The sequence below is a fragment of the Hipposideros armiger genome, unplaced genomic scaffold, assembly GCF_001890085.2.
Source record: "Hipposideros armiger isolate ML-2016 unplaced genomic scaffold, ASM189008v1 scaffold_569, whole genome shotgun sequence".
NCBI classification, from domain to species: domain Eukaryota; kingdom Metazoa; phylum Chordata; class Mammalia; order Chiroptera; family Hipposideridae; genus Hipposideros; species Hipposideros armiger.
In genome coordinates this window covers 1,207,598-1,228,380 of record NW_017731919.1, presented here as the reverse complement: position 1 = coordinate 1,228,380, position 20,783 = coordinate 1,207,598, and the positions used below count along the sequence as shown (strand labels likewise).

The 20,783-nt window shown below is 47.9% G+C and overlaps 1 protein-coding gene across 1 annotated transcript; it reads left to right on the top strand.

Moving 5' to 3' along the window:
• The first annotated feature begins 5,317 nt into the window (after positions 1 to 5,317).
• On the top strand, positions 5,318 to 13,029 carry KRT84 (keratin 84). The gene is made up of 9 exons (XM_019623867.1): positions 5,318 to 5,833; positions 7,062 to 7,270; positions 7,880 to 7,940; positions 8,436 to 8,531; positions 9,458 to 9,622; positions 9,781 to 9,906; positions 10,403 to 10,623; positions 11,288 to 11,319; positions 12,689 to 13,029. Exons 1-9 carry the CDS (start codon positions 5,318 to 5,320, stop codon positions 13,027 to 13,029), a joined length of 1,767 nt encoding a protein of 588 aa, XP_019479412.1.
• The last annotated feature ends 7,754 nt before the right edge of the window (positions 13,030 to 20,783 follow it).

Here is a 20,783-nt window from a genome sequence, read left to right as displayed (position 1 = left end):
TGATCCACATTCCAGTCACCTGGGTAAGCATCTCCTGAGCTTCTCCCTGGGCCAGCTTTCCCAGGGTGCCAGGATAGAGAGAGGATCAGGCACCGCCCAGCCCCTGCCCTCAAGGAGAAAGGGAGACCTGTTTTCATGAAGCCAGAGCCTCACTGCATTCTACTCACCTCAGGACTCCACATCCAGGCCCTTTCAGAGCGCCCCCCAGAGGACTGGCGGGGGAATTACCTAAAGAGTCCTGGGGAGGGTAGGAGGACCCAAAATGGAGCTTCTTGCGTCTGTGTCTGTCTCCCCAGGATTTCTCCCATTTCCCTGTCCCTCTTCTCCCCACGAGGCCCTTCCTTGCCCCACTGCCCCCTCCCTCAGGTGCTCTCTGACTCTGCCCCCAGAGACACTTGTCTCTTCAGGATGGCTTCCTCACCCCAGGCCCATCATTGGCCTCAGGTGCACTCACTACTGCCACGCTCCACCTGGGGCTTGGATTGGAGGAAATGGTTTCAGAAACGGCACTGTGAGCAGAGGAGGGCGAGCTTAGGACCACTGAGTCTGATAGAAGGAAGAGGGCTGTGCGCCAGCCATCCCAGCGCCCAAATGCAAGGCCAGGCACGCATCAGCACCCAATAAAGGTTTGTTGAAGCTAACTGACCTTATGCCTATGAGACACAACATTTCCACCTTGGACAAGTAAAGCTGTGTGGGCAGTGTGAGGAGTTTGGGTTAAACCTGAAAAACAAAATCATCCTGCCCAGAAGGGACACGATAGCCCAAATAAGAGGGTGCTTTATCTCTCCCGGGAGGTGTTTAGATTTATCTGTGTCATTAGTCTGAGAGGGCAGAGGGGTGGAAGGCCTAGGCAGGGGTGGACTCAGCCTCTCCCACCATCTGCCTCCTTCTGCTGGGGGACTCCTGAGTGTCCCTTCTTACACGGCAGGTCTCAGCATGAGCATCTCCCAGTGAGGCCCTCTCTCCAGTACAAACTTGTCCCCAGGTGAAATGGAAACGCTCTGAAAAAGGCGGCTTTTAGCAAAGCCTTCTTAGCATCTGGGATTTCCCTGTCACCCTCCTTCCCTCTCACTCGCTCACACACACACACACACACACACACACACACACACACACAGCCACAGTATGCCCAGGGCTCCCAGACTCTGCTTAGCCAACCAGGATGGGCCCCTCCCCACCCACCTCCTCCTCCCCACCCCTGTCAGCAGTTCTCCCTGTCCCCACTGAACAGATAGCATCACGATGAGCCAGCAGTCATCCTACAGCAGCACAGTGAGGTGCTGCGGCTGGGCTCAGCCAGCAGACCTCAGGATTACATCCAGGCCCACTAACAGCCGGAAGAAGAAACTGTCATAGCAGCAAAACCTCCAGCCCAGAGTTTCCAGGGCGACTCCTCCCCATCTCCCCACCTGCCACCCCTAAAAATGACTGAGGGTTGTGTTATGCATCATCTGGTGAAATAGTGCCTCAAACTATAAATTGCTGATGGTGTCAGCTCATCCCAGAACAGGGGTTATGCTTGACTGGTCCCACTTACCCCCACCCTGCCTGGCCTGGTTAGGGTTGAAGGAAGCTGAGCCCAGATAGGGGACAGCCCCAGGGGTAATGTGAGTGCTTGTTGGAGTGGGAAGGAGGTGGGGTGCTGGACGGGAACAGAGATGACTACTTAGAAGTGAAGGGAGGATTGTGCAAGAGAGGGAAAGGGGCAGAAGCAAAAGAGGGAGGGAGAGAAGGAGGAAAGTCAGCAGGGAGAAAAATGGATGACAATAACCACGTTGTGTACACCCTAAACACTTTCACATTTAATCCTCACAGTAGGGAAGCAGGGATCATTCCATTTTATAGATGAGAAAACCGAGGCTTAGAGAAGTTAAACAATTTCCCCCAGGTCACTTGTATACCATGGAAGGGGAGTGTTTGCTGACTAGCAGTGCACAGTGACAATAAAAAGCTGACCAACTTTTAGTTAGTTGTATTAGTGCTTTTAAGTTCTCTACAGACAAGCACTCCTTATTGCCTGCCTCCCAGAGCAGAACCCTGCCACCATCCTGCCCTAGGTGCACATTGTCCTCCACACTGCTGGCAGGTGGCAACACTCGGACTGAATCTAGGTCCGTCTAACTCCAAGGGCTATGTCAAGTCTTCGGTCCTGGGCCTGGCATACTTGCTGGTCTTCCCTGTGCCATTCTTCCTGCTCTCCTCCCCCCTTTCAATTCCACAGGGGTCCACTGGTCCCCATCCCGGTCTCCTGGATCCCCTTGCCCGGCCTCGGAGGAAGGGGATGCCCTATCCCCCAAGCACCACTCACACCTTGAGAGGCCAGAGCTGGTGGGCAAACTGGGTTGGTTCCCCGGTAAGCACTGGCGTTTTTGTCTCTCTGTCATCTCCAGGGCCATTGCTGTCCATTTTGGAGCCTGGAGTCTCCTCCTGAAATATTCACAAAACCAAAGGCCTAAATTCCTCTTTCTTTTACACCCTGCTCTTTCTCCCCTTTTTCCTCCTGCTTTTAATCTTTGTGGTGTATCCATCATTCAATAAAGCTGTATAACATATTTACAATGTGCTTTTCTAAGCACTGGGGATACAGAGAAGGGCAAAACACGCAAGAGTGCCTGCCTTCTGAGCTTTATTCTGCCAGGGATGACAGTCGATAAAAAAGCAAATCCATGCAGGAGAGGACCTCGGATGGGGAGGACTGCTAAAGAAAGCAGGAAGCAGGGAGGGGGACAGGGAGTACACGGGGTGCGGTTAAATAGAGAGTGACCTATGATCAAAGACCTAGAAGAGTTGAGGGGCCTGGCCCTGTAGGTATTTGATGAAAAGAGTTGCCAGCAGAGAAAACAGCAAGTGGGAAAGTGTGTGAGGCAGGAGTTTTCCTGCCTGTTTGATGGACAACTAGGAATCCAGGGTGGCTGCAGCAAGGGAGAACAGTAGGACAGATAAAGGGCGCTGAGGTCAGTGAAAGGGGAGGGCAGATTGTATAGAGTCCTGTACGGTATTTACTCTGAGTAGGATGGGAAATCATTAGAGGGGTTTGAGCATAGAAATGACATGATCTAACATGTTTTGAAAGAATCACTGTGTTAAGAAGACTGAAGAGGCAAAGGGGGACACAGAAAGACTAGCTGGGGGGATACGTCAATAAATCCTGTGAGAAGTGACAGGCTCGGTGGTGAGAAGTAGGAGGAGTTCAGGTACATTATGAAGGTAGGATTTGCCAGTGGATTAAATGTGGGATATGGAAAAAACAGAGGAATAAAGGATGACTCCCAGATTTGGGGCCTGAGCTACTGCAGGGATAATGAGCTTGGCAAGTGGAACATATGACTCGTATTTAGTAGGAACATTTGGAAAAACAGTTTCGGCTATATTAAGTTTGAGATGCCTATTTGATATCCAAATAGAGACATTGATCAAGTATACATGTGGAGTACAGAAGGGATGTGAGGATAGAGATGTGCCTTGGAAGTCATCAGCGGACAGATAATATTTAAGGTCATGAGGCTGTATGATATCACCAAGGGAATGAGTATAGATAAAGATGAGAAAAGGTACAAGGGATGAGTCCAAAGGTGCACTGGTGTCTTATCAGCAGTATTTTCTACAGTTGATTATTCCCTTTTTTAAAAAACGTTTTCTTCTTTTGGTTTCCAGACACCACACTGTCTCAATTTTTTTTTTCTGATAAGTCAAGTTAAATGAGGGCTGAGAACAGAGCACTGAAATTAGCAACATGGAGGTTACTGGTAATCTGCACAAGAAGTATTCTCTTGTTATTATTTTTCTGCTTCTTCTCCCATTAGACGTACACCTGGGTCCATGGAAAACAGTCGTTAACTAGGAATAGAGGGCACTTCCTCAACTTAATAAAGACTATCTACCAAAAAACCTACAGCTAACATCATGGTGAATGGTGAGAAATTTGAAGTTTTCCTACTAAAGTCAGCAATAAGGCAACGGTGTCCCTCTCACCACTGCTTTTCAACATTATACTGGAAGTTGTAACTAATGCAATAAGACCAAAAAAAAGAAATAAAAGGTATGGAGATTGGGAAGAAAAGAGGTAGTGAAAAAGACCTGAGATGCATAGCTCCAGTCAAAAGCATACATCCCCTTCCAAGTAGAATCCAGTGTCCAGTTAAGTACAAGTTTCCCCAAGCACAGCACAGGTAAGATGAACTACGTCACTCTGGGTCCTGAAACATCTGCAATATTGATAACAATATCCAGTTGCTTAGAACTTTTCATTTTCTATCTTGATGCTTATTGCTTTGTGTCTCTCTAGCCTAATCTAAGTTTCACCAATAATTTAAGGAGCCTGCCTAGACTGGGCCATAAATGAGCCCTATATATATCTGGCGGGACTCACACTCATATGGATAACTTTCCACACAGATATATGGTCAAATTATTGGCATGCTTTGGCCTCAAATTATGCCACAGAAGTGTTGACTGGTGGAAGTCCTCAAGGTTAAGGATAGAGACTGTCCACCATAAGGATAGAGACTGTCTTTTTTATACCTGTATCCTCAGTACCAAGCACACTGACTGGCACAGTGTAGGCATCTGAGAATTGAATGAGTGAGAGAGTGAATAAATGAATGAATTTTCTTTGAGTGACTCAAATTAGACATGTGTCTACACTAACCCAAATGAACTTGACTAAAGATTGAATTCATATGTAAACAGCCAAACCAGATCATGGAAGATAGATAAGAAGGTTTTTGGACTAATTAATCCATCTACAGAGATGCAATAAACTGTATTCTCGCTATATCATTTCTTACTGGGAGCTCTGTAGATCCTGTCTCTCCTCTAAACACCCCCATCTCTTTAAGGGGGTATGTCTATATAGATGTATCCCGTGTGCGCCGCTTGCTTAAGCTGTCAGCATTCTAACTTTCTGGTGGTTAGCCACACTTGCATTGAAAAAGTCTATTGGATTTATGACCAAAGCAAATTAATGTCCCCATAATGGGAATTGTGGTGGACTTGTGGGAAAAAATAGGGCCATAATATTTATGTGTCTATGCATTTTTAATGTTTATAGTTTGATGTTATAGCCCTGATCCTAAGGAGAATAGGTGTGTCTGAGATTAGCTCATTATTAAGGAGGTTATAGGCATGAAGAGTTTCTGCTAACTACCCAAGCTCATAAATGCCTCCAAATGGCTTTTTCCATTTTTATGAGGCCAATCCTCAGATGCCCACACACATAAAAGGGGTTAGAGGGTTCCACTAGCCTCAGAGGGACTCCCGGCTCCAGCTCACCCTACTCTGCAATTGCTGCTTTACTCTCGCCCAGGAAGCCATCATGTCTTGCCGCTCCTACCGAGTCAGCTCTGATCGCCACGTGGGCAGCTCTTGCTCAGTAATGGCCCGCCAGAACCTGAACTGCTTCCGGGCCAGCTCTGTCCCCTGCAGGAGTGGGCCCAGCTTCCGGGGCCTTGGTGGCTTTGGTAGTCGGAGCGTCATCACCTATGGGTCGTGCTCACCCCGGATAGGAGCTGTAGGCCCTCGTCCCATCCGCTGTGGAGTTGGCTTTGGTGCTGGCAGTGGGATGTCCTTTGGCTATGGTGATGGGAGTGGTGCTGGTCTAGGGCTTGGGGCTGGCAGTGGTATTGGCTACTGCTTCAGTGGCCCTTGCTTTGGCTACAGAGTTGGAGGAGTTGGAGCCCCAGCAGCCCCATCTATCACAGCAGTGACTGTTAACCAGAGCCTGCTGACCCCCCTCAACCTGGAAATTGACCCCAATGCCCAGAAGGTAAAGAAGGACGAGAAGGAGCAAATCAAGACCCTCAACAACAAATTTGCCTCCTTCATTGACAAGGTACCTATGATAGCTCAATTTCTGGGTCTGGGATGATGAGAGCCAAAATGTATTGGGGTGTTCTTTCCCTTAAGAAGAAATGACCCAGGCCTAGAGCATCGACCTGGACCCCCAGATCCTTCAGGTGTCAACCAAAGGCATTGAGGTATGATTTTGGGGTCACTGTGCTGCAGAGCAAGGACAAGCCTAAGGAGCACTGCATTGTGGGATAGATTAACATGGTGGTTGTGTGTTCTGGAGGAAAGAGGACATCCAGCCAAATCTGAACAAATAAAGAACTACTACCTAGGCACTTAGAAATATCTCCTAAATGGGCTAGAAACATTAGGACTTAGGCTAGGTGTTGGCTGGTATGGGTCTAAAAGGTTTTGTCCTTTGAGATCTTCATGCTCTCTTTGAAGTTTTCATAGTTTTTGAGGCTGAGTGGCCACATCTGTTCAGGCTTAGGAATGTGGAGAATGGAGTTGAGTAATTTTTGTACAAACCAAGCAAAGAATTCATGTCCCCCACGTGGGGTATCCAGATTCAGCCTAGTTGCCTAGATTGAGGGAAGTAGTTGGGAACCACCATGGATAGTCACTGATCTTTAGGCTGATGAGAGGAATAGTGTTGTGGAACCGACATCCCATGTTGCAAGGATGGCATGGATGCTCTGATTGTCTCTGAGATAGGAAACTAACTTCTGTGAGCTTCAGTTTCCTCATCTAAAATGAGGGTTTGGAGCAAATAATCTCTAAGTTCTTCCACAGCTCTACAGGTCTCAGCTGACAGAATATCTAGGATGATGGGTATGACCTATAACCTGAGAATTCCCACCTCCTAATGCCATATCCCACCCCAAATGTATTTTACTCTGCTCTTCATTTCCTACCAGGGATGGCTGACATCAGTGTTTAGATATAGACAAACTCCAGCTCAAGCAGAGTCGATCTTTCCAACTTCCTGGTGAACCAGCTTACACATTTCTGAGGGTAGAAGGAGAAATGGCATTGAAGTGCTTTGGTTCAAAAGCCTCTGTTTGTAGCTAAACCTGACTGAGCATGAGGAGGAGATCGCAGACCTGCTCTTCCAGGTTCTACTAAATTAGAGGAGGAATGAAAGTCAACAGAGGAGAGAATGATGTCACCACAGGATTGAAAGTCATCTCTGGCCATCTGAAGAACAGGTCGACATATAGGTGACTCTATCAAGCACTTCAATTGCCCTTTCTGTGCCCCTGTGGATTTAGGTGCGGTTCCTGGAACAGCAGAATAAGCTTCTAGAGACCAAGTGGAACTTCCTTCAAGAGCAGAAATGTGTCAGGAGCAACCTGGAGCCCCTCTTCGAGAACTACCTTACCAACCTGCGGAGACAGCTGGATATAGCAAACGGCGACCGGGCCCGGCTTGAGGCTGAGAGGAACCACATGCAGGATGTCCTTGAGGGTTTCAAGAAGAAGTGAGTGGCATATGGACTGCACTGACCAAGGATGGGCATGGGCAGGTCCCCAAAGCAGCAGCCAAGCTCAGATGACAGCAGCTGGAAGGACCAGGGTTGAATATTGGTTTCAAAACCCAGCCTGGAGACAGAGGTGGGGGGGGGGCAGTGATAAGTAAGGGAGAAGGAGGTCCTCATGGGTCCTGAGGAAAAGGGAAACTTGGAATTGGGGATTTTTTTCCCGAGTCCTGCCTGTGGGAATGGGTGGCTTAGCCCCAGAGAAAGGAGCCCTCTGGTTTTCAGAACAGTGCCCAGGTTCAGCAACAAGTTGAGTCCTACTTCCTCTATGGTCAAGTGCAATGGCCCTAAACCTTTTCCAGCAGAGAAGCATGGGCCAGATTTTCAGACCTACAACCAATTTGAGAAAGTAAAAGGGATTTGGAGAAACTAAGAGACACTGGCTCATATAAAATCTTAAAGAAGAAATAGAATGTCTGAGAATATGTAGGTGGCAAGAGGGAACCATGCTCCTGGATGGAGCAGCGAGCTCTTAAGAGGCTCACTGGAAGTTGCAAGTCATTGGTTCTCAGTTCAGAATGAGAACTCACCCTCTTAATTCTTATCATCCAGGTATGAAGAGGAGGTGGGACTCCGGGCCAACGCTGAGAATGAATTTGTGGCTCTGAAGAAGGTAAGGGAGAGCAACAGGTCCAGGGAAAATTTCTCCTCCAGAGAGGCAGATGTTCTTGAGACACGCCCCCCGCCCCCCTGCCCCGGGAAACTGCCCAGGCAGCCCTGTAGAGTCTGGAACCACACACACAGAGCAGAATCCCTAAGGTCACAACAGGTTCCCTTCGAAGTTCTGACTTGACCTCAGATTATTTAGGATTGGTTAGATTATTTAGATGACCTTTTAAGAGTCTTGGATTATCCGGAGTCTGCTTGCCTCTAAATAAGCATCCGGAAAGATCCAGCAGCAACCCAGGGGGAGTTTTTATGTTGCAGTAGGAAGAAGAAGAATAGTCACTAAGCTACATGTCCCCCCAGTGACTTTACCACCCATCCCAAAGCCTGGCCTGACCTGTGGGGAATGGTCTGACCTTCCCACCCATCTCCAGACTCTGCCAAGGTGGGGAGCTTAAACTGCACAAGTAATGAGCAACATGTTCTTCTCTCTTTTATGCAGGATGTGGATGCAGCTTTCTTAAATAAATCTGATCTAATGGCCAACGTGGATACCCTAGCTCAGGAAATTGACTTTATGAAAACCTTATACATGGCGGTAAGGGCTCATCCCCTATAAGCCATACGAGATCAGCACTTGACCTGGACCCCCTGGGGGTTCATCTTGACTGGCATATTTTCTAACATTTTATGTTCTACGTCTTCCCACTCATGTCTATATCCTCTATATGTTGATGTATCTACAAGTGGAGAAGGTAAGGTAAGCAGGCTTCTCATCAGCCTGACTCGGATCTATGAATAAACTCCGTGGATCTATGATCCAACCCCTTGTTGGGCAATCCAAAGATTGGGTTCTAGGAATGTCACTTCCTACATATTGAATAGAAGACTCTGGAAAACTGATTTGCTAGGGGATGTAAGAAAAATTGTGTTTAACCTAACTAGCCAAATGAACTAGCTCTCTTTTGCTTCATAAGTGGTCTGTCTAGTTTGGTATAGACCCAGCCAGAGCTGAATGTTGAGCTCTAAGTGGAAATGCTAAAGAAAGCTCCCTCTGGAGGCTTCACCTTGCAGACTAGTTTCAAGCTCCCCAGTTCTATATATTAAGAACATGGAATATAGAAATTCCTAGACCACCACGTTCTAAAATACAGTCAGTTCTCAATGATCCATGAAAAGCACAGCTACTTTGTGGATAATCCAAAGAAAAGTTGAAGCCCTAGAGTGGCCCTCACTCCTCTCCACCAAGTTTCTACACCCCTATGGTTTTAATATTCACCTAAGCAAGCTAGGGTGTTAAAGGGATGTGCCCAAGTATATAACAAGGGTTTAAAGTCAAACTGAAATGGTTCTTGATCACGTCGTTTTCTTTGCCCTTGGTTTGGATGGCCTGCTCCATTGCTTTGTTATGAACAAATGAGCAATGCTGCCTGCTCCTGACACCACTTCCTGGGGTCCCTGTGGCAGGGTCCCAGCCACCGATGGAACTCTGAACCCATCTTTCTTGCTAATTCTCCAACACAGGAAATTCAGTTACTGCAGTCGCACATCTCAGAGACATCAGTCATCGTGAAAATGGACAACAGCCGGGACCTGGACTTGGATGGGATCATCTGTGAAATTAAGTCCCAGTATGAAGAGGTTGCCAGGCGTAGTCGGGCTGATGCTGAGGCCTGGTACCAGACCAAGGTAGGCAGGAGTGGCCTGGGGAAGTGGTGTAGGCAGCCCTGGGGTGAGATTTATGTACAGTGAAGTGGATCCAGTGGAGATCCGAGGTCCTCAACGCATATGGGGCTATGGTCTCGGCCCAACCTTTGAGCCCTTGGAACATGCTTCTGTCCCACCAGTATGAGGAGATGAGGGTGACAGCTGGCCAACACTGTGACAACCTGCGCAACACACGGAATGAGATCAACGAGCTGACCCGCCTGATCCAGAGGCTGAAGGCGGAGATTGAGCACGCCAAGGCTCAGGTGGGCAAAGGAAAGGAGAGAAATCCCCAAGGGGAGGAGAGGCAGGGCCCCGAGCTTTGGGGAGGCCCAAGTCTGATGGCGTGGGGGAGGCCACCAGGACCCAGAAACAGGAGAATGGAGAGATTAGTCCAGGAAGATTTCCTGGAGGAGGAAAATGTGGAAGGGAAAGAGAGTCTCATATAGAAGAAAAGGCTTGAGACCAACTTGGAGGGGCAGACAGAAAGAATAGCTTTATTCTCTGGACCCCGTGGCTCTTGAAGCAGCAAAAATCAGGAAGTGTAAAATTAGTGGGAATGGAAACTGAAGAAAAACAATGCTCCACCCACTGGTAACATCTAACTACAGGATCAGAGTCCCTAGGAAAGCAGCCACCTTGGGCTCCATCCCTGGTTTGGCACCAGGCTGTGTCCCCACCAACAAGGGGCAGTGTTTCAAGCCCCACCTAGGGATCCCCTAGTCCCTGCCAAAGCCCACCTGCAAACTGCCCTCCCTGCAGCGGGCCAAGCTGGAGGCCGCGGTGGCCGAGGCGGAGCAGCAGGGTGAGGCAACCCTCAATGACGCCAAATGCAAGCTGGCAGATTTGGAGGGCGCCTTGCAGCAGGCCAAGCAGGACATGGCCCGGCAGCTGCGTGAGTACCAGGAGCTCATGAACGTCAAGCTGGGCCTGGACATTGAGATCGCCACCTACAGGCGCCTGCTGGAGGGCGAGGAAATCCGGTGAGTGCTCTCAGTGCACCAAGAGGGAATGGGCCAGGCTTAGGCATCTGGACTAAGTAGAGGGAGGGGACCAGGTGAAGAACTGCTAAAATAAGCAATCTCTAGAAATAACAAGTACTTTTCTGCAGGCATTAGTCAGGTTGCCCCTGGCAGGGGATTAGAAGATGGCTCTAAATCTGTGCTGCCTTAATGCAAGTTTGTAGACAGGCTGCACCAGAATCACAGGGAGTTTTGCTCGATTGGTTAGCTTGTTAAAAATAATAATAATAGGCCGGCCGAGTGGCTCAGTTGGTTAAGAGTTCGCTCAAGAGTGTGAGCTCTGAGCAACAGGGCCGCCGGTTCCATTCACGGCCCGAGCTGAGTTGCTGCTGAGCTGCCAACAGGTGGCAGGATGGCTCAGCTAAAAAAAATAAATAAATAAAATAATAATAATAATAATAATAATTATTATTATTATTATAATAAACACATTTCCTCAAATAGTTTGATTCAGTAATTTTGAGGTGAGGTCTAGGGACATAGAGTTGCTCAAAGCTCTCTGGATCCTTGTATGGACAAAGGTGAGAACCACTGGCCCACTCAGCTAGGAAAGCCCCTCTGATTGCAAGCTGGCTTTCGGGAAACAACACTATTTGTGAACTGACTTAGTTCTTTCTATCTCCAGGTTCTGCGAAGGTGTTGGACCAGTAAACATATGTAAGAAACTTAAATCTTTTCACACTTCTCTCTTGTGGCCCTTCAAATTTTTTTTTAAACCCAGGCTTACATTGGGGTTAGGGGTCCCTGGCTGGGCTGGCTAGGACAGTCAGGGGAGCAGGTACCAGCTGGCCCCTGGACTCAGGGGAGCAGAGGTCTGAGATCTCCTCAGAGCCTGCCTTCCCCAAAGTAAGCAAGAGCCAAGGTTTGCAGGTCCTCCTAGATGGGAGAGAGTTCTAGAAGGGAGTCAGCCTTTATGCTTTGAGTGGCCTTGTCCTTCAAGGGCAAAGGCCAGGGAAGGAATGGAAGGGCCTGTGCCATGGGGTTCCCTCCCCATGATGTGGGATGGGTCAGGCTGAAGGGGAGCCCCCTGCTGCCGCTGCCAGACAAAGTATTGGTCATGTCCAAAGCATGCAGGGCACCATGCTGGGCACTGCAGGGTGGGAGCACAAAGAAGGTGAGCCCAGCCCTTGCTCTCTAGAACTATAATCTTTTGAGGAAGATGAGTCCTATTCGCTGTCAGCTTAATCCTCAAAAGAACCCTGCAGGGAGGAACAGGCACTGGCATCCCTCCTTTGCGCACTCGGAAAATACACGATTTTCCAGAAGTCACATAGTCAGTAGTATAGCCAGAATTCAAACCTGGATTTCTGACTCCAAAAGAACAAATATACATCGATGTGTGGTGGAACTGAGCGCCAAACTGGGTGAGTCAGACAGAGCTCCAAGTGCTCGGATGGCAGTGCCTGCCTAGAGGGGGTGGCAGCAACAAAAAGCTTTCTGCAGGAGGTCAGGCTTGAGTGGAGGTCACAGATGGCAGGAAGGATTCTGGTAAGAGGAAAGGCAAGAAGGAGAGGGCCTGTACACAGCGGGGCTGGTCTAGGTAAGCTTTAGTTGGATTAGGGTCCTGGACCATGGGGGGGGGTGCCCAGTGGAGACCAGACGACTACAGCAGGGCCATCAGTGACATGGGACTCTTGTTGGAGAGGCAGTGTTGGGACCACCAAGGGGCAGGATATAATTGGAAGAGAGAAGCCCTGTAGCTTTATTGAGGTTATTACTCCAGCTGTCTGGATAATGCAGCTTACTACCCCTTCAACACAACCCAGCCCGATTTTGGCCATATATATAATGTATATATTATATTATATATATGTATATGATGTGTGTGTGTGTGTGTGTGTGTGTGTTTGTTTAGTGGAGTCACAGTCTTTGAGTCACCCAAACAAGAGAAAGGAAAGTGGGTACTGACTATATAGACAATAGGAGCCATTTCAACCTAGGCCACTTCCCTGATGCCACCAGCCCTGTCTTCCCACCCTGCAGTGGGGAGCATGGCAGCATTGCTGATGGTTTCTTTCTGCCACAGCCGTGAGCAGCTCCCGGGGCGGCATGGTATGTGGACCTGAGCCCCTGCTCGCCAGCTCCACCCTCTCCCGTGGTGGAGTCACCTTCTCTGGCAGCAGCAAGCGTTCTGGCAGCACCTGCGGCTCCAACCTGGGCAATTCCCGGATCGTCGTGGGCAGCGGGGACCTGCTGAGTGGGGGTTCCCGGGGAGGCTCGATGCTTGTGGGCGAGGCCTGCTCCCCCAGCATCCCCTGCCCGCTTCCAACCGATGGGGGCTTCAGCAGTTGCAGCGGCGGCCGCAGCAACCGCAGTTCCAGCGTCCGCTTCGTGTCCACCACTACCTCCCGGAGGACCAAGTATTGAGAGCCGAGCACCAGCCAACCACTACCCCAGGAAGAACCATCTCAGTGTCTCTTGCTTGTGACCCCAAGGTGGACACCTGGACTTTGGACTGGCTACCCCTCCTGCCATGAAGTGACACAGTTCTCCCAGGGGCTGCTCTGCCTGGCCTGTGTCCTTGGGGGACTTTTTCACCACCTAGAGGCTCCATCCATAGCCCCAGCCAGATTGGCCTCTCCTTGACTCCCAAGTTCCTTCCTTTGAATCACTCCTCGCCATCAGCTGAACAAGCAATGCAGATTCAATAGAATTATAAAAATCAGTGCATAGGAGAAAAGGAACAGCCCAAAACCAAAAAAGAATGTCCGGGCACCATCACCATCCTCATTTGGGATTAATTTGGAGAATGGAATGACTGTCCACACTGCAGGTGTCCTTAGCCCATCATCCTTTGCTTCCTTCCTCTTCTTTCCCATGGAAGGAGAAGGTTCTTTTCTTCTTTTCCTGACCCAGAAGGATTCACAGTCCTTGGTGGCCCAGAAGATCCCTTAGTACCCCAAGATGGTTCTTCCCCGAGGAGCTTTATGTCCTGGCTGCTTCTCTTCCTGGGTTGTTGGTTTAACTCCAACGTGTGAGTTCATGAGGTGGGTTGGGTGCTCATGGAGAGGTAGGCTTTGCAAACTCACACCCCTGTTGGTGGGGTGAGGGAGGCCCAGCCCTGTCTGCTGCGGGAGGGTCTATGCCTGCAAGCTCCAGGGAGGCTTGGGGTGGGGTGGGGTCCCTGTTTGTATTGCTCTTTGTGTTCCTGGGTTTTCAATAAACTTGCCAAGCTAACATCATTAGGACTCTGGCCTCTCTTTCTGCATCAGTCTGGAGATGGGGGAGACTGCCTTCTAGACTCCACCAGCACCCCCAACCCTGAGGACTTGCCAAGGGCAGAGGCTGGTGTCCTGGGTACAGGGGAGGCTCTGAGGAAAGAGGGTTCAGGCTCTTCCCTGAAGGGACTCACAGCTCAGCAAGGGAGGGAAGACACGTAGCAAAGTATCTGCAAACAAGTGCCAAGCAGCCCACTTCTCTCCAATCATTGTCCTGCACACCATAGGTACTCTTCTCTTGAGCAAGGCCAACACTCCTATCTGCTCCGCAGGCCCCACCCCACACCCAGTTCCTCTGATATCATCGCAGGGCGCCTTCTGATCTTTCTGTCCTCACTCTTGTCCTCATCCAACTCATTCACAATGATGCTGCTATAGAGACCTGTCTCACATAGAAAACTGATCATGCTTACAGCCCTCAGTGGCTCCCCATTGCCTTCCAAGAGTAGCTCAAACTCTTTAGCATGTCTTATAAACCCTGAGTGATCTGCTCATACACCCCACGTATCCCACTTTTGGCCTCTCATCCTTTATTCTTTCATTAAAGAAACATTTGATAAGTGCTTACTACGTGGCAGGCCTGATGCTGGGGAAATAGCAGTGAACAAGACTTGGCCCTTTGTCCTCACAGAGCTTACAGTCCTGCCTGAGAGATGGACAGGCAAACAAGCAATTGTGACTCAGTGTGCTAAGTGCTATATTAAGAGTAGAATCAATGCTACAGTGCACAAAGGAGAGGCCCAACTCAGACTTGGAACATCATTAAAAGCTTCCTGGAGGATGTGGTGTCCCAGCAGGGATGTGAAGAATAATGAATTAGCTACACTAAAAGGGAGGAAGTGTTCTAAGCAGGGGCAATAGCATGTGCAAAAACCAAGAGGTTGGAGGGAGCATGCCCAGTTTCAGGATCTGCCTGGGGTTGAGTATGACACTAGCATAGAGTGCAGAAGTAGTGCAGGTCAGCACCCTCGCCAGAGCCCCAGTAGAGCACATATCTCACAGCAGGGACTGTGTGCCACTCTGCCTCACCTTGAGAGTCCTCTTTAGAGAGCAGGAAGCACACCTTCCACCTTTATATATGCTGCCTTGCCCAGATCTCAGCCAGCAACTTGAGCACTTACAGGTTGCTCTGCTCACAGCCTAAGGCCTGCCTGAAGCTGAACTCACCAGGCACCTATCCTCCTGCCTCCAGGAGCTCCTGAATTCTCACCTCATGACCCATGTGGAAAGTCACACACACCCCTCAGGTGACAGCAACATCAAGGCTGTCCCCCTGCGGCCTTGGTGCCTCTCCTCAGCGAGACCCACAGTGACCCTGTGGCAGTTATCAATTTATTGCCTCAGCTCCAAATTCACCCTTATTGCCTGCTCTGTGTAAATGGATCTGATCAGTTTAAACATTTTCTTTTGCCAGCTGGCACAAAGTTAAGCCTAGTCAGTAGTCATTTCCATAGACATCGGAGAGACGTTAGGGAGTAGAGGACTTTGCTTCCATTGTGCTCTCTCGGCAGTTTCTCCAGGGCAGATTCCTGCAGTGCAGATGGCTTCTATACTGTCAGACCCTGCCGTGCACAGCAGCAGTGGCATCCAACAGCCAGGAGCTTCCCCTAGCAACTCTCTTGGGCAATTTCATAGCAAAGTGCCATCAGCAAGACACCTCCTTATGAAAAGTTTTCCCCAGCACCCTACAGCATGGATTTCTTGGAAGTTCTAGATGGAAGGTTTCCGACAAGTTCTATTGGTGTGGCACCAGAGGAACTCTCTGGAACCCAGTGAGCAATGGTTGTACCCTCTCCAGTGAGGTCTGGGTCTCAGCGATGGCTTTTCCTTGGGGTTTCTATCATAGCCCGTAGGGGTAGTGGCTGTTCCTTACATCTGTCATTTCTATACTCTTTCAAGTTCTTTTTACTTCTTACTAGCCAATTCCTCATGACTCCAATATTGTCTATATTAAACTGGCCCTGTTTAGTTACTGTGTGGTACTGTCCATGATTGGACCCTGACTGATGCATGCCACCTGGATGGCATTGCTTCCAACCTCAGGCCAGAGGACAAGCCTGGGACTCCTCAGGCTCCAGCCATCAGGCGTCTTCTCTTCTCTCTCTATCCCACCCCATAGGTGAGACACTCAGTCTTGTGGTTTTAAATGCCATCAATATGCCAGTGACTCCTGAGTTTATATCTCCAGCCCAGACCTTCCATTAACCACAGGCTGGTATATACGGATTGCTCACTGACATCTCCACTTGTGTATCTAATTGGCATCTCACAGGAAACAGGTCCAAAAACAAACTCTTCTTCCTTCCTCCCCCTCCCTGCTGCTCTTTCCATGTTAATGGTAATTGTACTCAGTTGCTTAAGCAAACAAAACAAAACAAAACAAAACAAAAAAACATCTTGGAATCACCTTTAACCCCTCTATTTCTCTCACATCCTCATATTTAATCCATCAGCAAATCTTGTCAGCTTACCCTTCAAATAATATCCAAAATCCAATTCCTTCTCACCACCTCCATGACCACCACTGAGGCCCAAGCTGCCGTTACCCTTGCCTGGACTACTGCAGGACTCTCTGCTTCTCTTCTCTCCTCCTTCAGTCTGTTCTTTAAAACAAACAAACAAACAAACAAACAAACAAACAGCCAAGTGATTCTGTTAAAACTAAATTGACCTAAAGTTTCATCCATGATGAAGTAAGCCTATTATAGCCCGTCTTTCCCACTGATTACAACTAAATACTCTGGATAAAATAAAAAACAAAAAAATTTGGAGGACTCTGAAAAGTAAACGAAAGCAGGTAGATCATGGAAGGAAGACAAAGTTTAAAGTGACTCATGTCTTTTTTGCCCTCTGCTCACATGGTTTTGAGCTGAGGGTGGGCCCCAGTTGTGGGGTTGTGAACCATCAGCATGACCAGCTAAAACTCCAATAGAAAGCCCATGTTTCTCACCAGGGGAAGCAAGAAAAGGGGACCCTGTGGGTTGGGAAATATGAAAGGGGAGTCCTCATGTTTTTGTCTAGTGGCTTTGCCCTGAGAGCAGATCCTGTCATGAAGCTGTGCAGCAGCAATGACATGGGCAGCAAAACTCCAAGAGAAACCTGATCTTTCTGGCTGGCGGAAGCAAAAAGAAGACTCCTATAAATGGGGAAGAGAGGTGAGGAGAAGGGGATGCATTTGTGTGTAAATCCACACAAATCCTGGTCTCTCCCTTGAGCTGCACATGCATGTGAGACCCAAAGCGGTAGACCCAAGGCTTTGAGAACTGAGATATGATTAACACCACTGGCCAAGTTTCAGACAAACCCTTAAGTGTCATATACACAGGACGGGTACAAAGCAGGAACCACTGCCCACAGAAGTAGAGACAGAACTTGCAGTCTGAACCTAACTAGGCTGATTCTCTACTAAAAAAAAAAAAAAAAAAATGCAGCTGAAAATTCTCCAGGGGATTTTAGCGGGACCAAGAGTCTAAACATCATAATATTTAAAATGTCTGAGATACTATCTAAAATTATTTTGATATTTAAGGAACCAGGAAAATGCGATCAATTCTCAAAAGGAAAGAAAATCAATGAATGCCATTCCCAAGATGATACAAATGTTAGAATTATCACACAAAAACTTGAAAGCACTATTAAAAACTATGTTCCATGAGATAAAGGTAAACACATTTGAAGTGAATGCAAGGTAGGAGTTCTTAGCAAAAAGTTGAAACTATAAAAACAGAAGCAAATGGAAATTTTAGAACTGAAAAATACTACATTTGAAATTAAAAACTCATTAGTAGGCTCCATAGCAGAAAGGAGAGCACAAAAGAAAGAGTCAATAACTTGAAGATAAATTAATAGAAATTATCCAATCTGAAGAATAAAGATAAAAGGAGATTGGGAGAAAAAATCTTTAAGCTACAGAAAAATGACATGTTATGTAGGGAGCCGGAGGTCTGCAGTAAAGGTTAAGCCTGAGAGCTGGAGGTCTGCAGTAAGGGTTAAGCCTGAAAGCTGGCAGGCTGACAGGCTCTCAGGCCCGGGTGAGCAGTGTGGGAAGGTTGGCTGCTGAGGAGAAAACAGCCAACGGCCTTGACAGCTACAGAGTGGACGGCCATCCTGTTAACAGTTTCTGCTCCTCCCTATACCACACCCCGATTTTCCCCTACCTTCCTGTAGGGGATCTCCTTATGGCTGCCTTCAATCCATGCTCAGGTCCCTGTTCCGGGCACCACTTTTATGCCACCCGCGCACCAACCAAGCGTTCCTGACTCGTCAGCCAGGAACCCACTGAAAGGGTACCTGAGAGGACTGGGTGGGAGACTGGAAAAGAAAGAGACTAGAGATGAAAGCTGGGGGCAGGAGGTCCACCCAATGCTGATGGCAGAGAGTGGCCTCGTTTATTATTTGTATACAGCTTTTATAGCAAAAGTAACTTTTCTAGGTTAGGGAATTTTGGGGACTTTGAGGGAGTAGCCCCCTCCTCTCAGGGAACAAATTCCTTGGAAGCAGTCTTTCCGAAGTGAGACAGAACAAAGTATAGCAAGCAGAAACTGTTAACAGGATGGCCTTCCACTCTGTAGCTTTCAAGGCCGTTGGCTGTTTTCTCCTCAGGGCCAACCTTCCCACGCTGCTCACCCGGGCCTGAAAGCCTGTCAGCCTGCCAGCTCTCAGGCTTAACCCTTACTGCAGACCTCCGGCTCCCTACAATGTTACACATAGGAGAACAACAAATCAAAGTACTACGGATTTCTCATCAGGAAGCATGAAAGACAAAAGAAAGTGGAATATTTTTCAGTGCTGTCACCCCAGAATTCTATATCTGGCAAAAATATCCTTCAGAAGTGAAAGCAAAAACAAACAAACAAACAAATAAACCAATAAATAAATACATTTTTTAAAAAGACATTCTCAGATGAAGGAAAACTAAGAGAATTTGTCACCTGCAGACCTCCCCTAAAAGGAAGGCAAAAGCTCTTCAGGGAAATGACAGTTCGAGGAAACAATAAACCCCTTGCCTTATCTGTAAAATGGGAAGATATTTCTTACTTCGAAGAGGTGTGAAGCTTACACTCAGCGGCATGACTAAAGCGCTTAGCACATAGCCTTGATTGCTATTGTTTTGGTGGTCATGGTGATGGTGGTTCTAGTTTTATTACTAATGGAGAATACGTGTGTTCAGCAGCTCAGCCACTCCAGCACCCAACACAGGTGGGTGACGTGTCAGCGTTTGCCGGAGCTCTGAATCGCAGGCACGCGGCTAGCTCCCTAGCCTTTCCTGTTCCTGCAATCAGGACTTTACCTCTGCCCTGCCAGCCGTGGGGGTTTGCTGCCCTCTGCTGGCCGCAAAACTTCTTAGGCGCCACTGCACAAGAGATTTTCAAGGTAGTATTTCGGCAGTATGACATTGATGGGGAAGACAGGAGCTTAGAGTTTTTTAAAACAATCTTTTTACTCCAAAAGTGTGTTTAGAATACAAACATTACAACAATGAGTAGCAACTTTAAAAAAGAAATCCATCCTCATTCTCAGCAGCTCAACACAGCACTGTTTTCACCATTCTGTGTTTCTGTGTGTCTTTATTCCCACAGGTGCTCAGAAAACCACAGCCTCCGAGCAGGACAAAGCCATGGAGGGCTCTGAGTCCCATGGTTTTCACTCAGTGTGCTCCTTGGGTCTCAAGGGTCAGCGCTTCTCACAAAGTGGCATTTTCTGCCAGACACCAAATATCTAAAGTATCCAAGGTGTCTATTCATTTATACATTTATACATTCAATCAGTCAACAGCTATTTACTGAGCACTTGCTGTATTCCCAACATTGTTCGAATGTGCTTGGGAAACATCAATGAACAAAACAGACAAAACCCCTGCTCCCATGGAGTTTATTTTGGGCCGAGAGGAAAGATTGACAATAATCAATAAATAGAATAAATCAATTATAGAGTGTGTTAGGTGTTAAGTGCTACGGAATAAAGAAAAAGTTCAGGGCAAGATAAACCTGATGGAGAATGCCTGGGAAGGGGAGGACAGGTTGCCATTTTTAAAATAAGGGTTAGGACACCTCTGAGAGGCGATATTTGAGCAAAGGCCCGCAAGTGGCAGTGGAGCAAGCCATGTGGCAGAGGGAAGAGCTTTCTGGACAGCAGGGACAGCCAGTGCCAAGGCCCTGAGTCAGGTGTGTGCCAGGCGTGTCTGAGGAGCAGCCAGAGACTGGTGTGCTTTCCGAGAGCAAGGAGCTGAGGCGAGAGGGGTAACAACGGGGGCAGGCAGAGCAAGGCCTTGTTGGCCATCCTTAGGACCTTGTCTTTTACTCGGAGCAAAATGGGGAGTCATCAGGGTTAAGCAGAGGAGTGACACGATCCAACTAATGTTTTAAAGGATCAGTCTACTGTTTTGAGAATGGAGTGGAGGGGGCCAGGGCAAGCAGGGTGACTCGTGTGTCAATCTTATCTATTTTTATGAATATACATATATAGTCATGTGTCGCTTAACGATAGGGATTATGTTCTGAGAAATGCATCATTAGGTGAGTTCATCAGTGTGCAAATGTCCTAGAGTGCACGTACACAAACCTAGATGGTAGAGCCTACTGCACACCTAGGCTCTATGGTACAGCCTATACAGCATATTACTGTACTGAATACTGCAGGCAATTGTAACACAATGGTAAGTATTTGTGTATCTAAATATATCTAAATGTAGAAAAGGTACAGTAAAAATATGGTATAAAAGATAAAAATAGTACACCCATATAAGGCACTTACCATGGATGGAGCTCGCAGGACTAGAAGTTTCTCTTGGTGAGTCAGTGAGTGAACATGAAGGCCTAGGACGTGACTGTAGAATTTATAAACACTGCACACTTAGGCTACATTAAATCTATAAGAAAAAAATTTTTTTTTCTTTCTTCAATT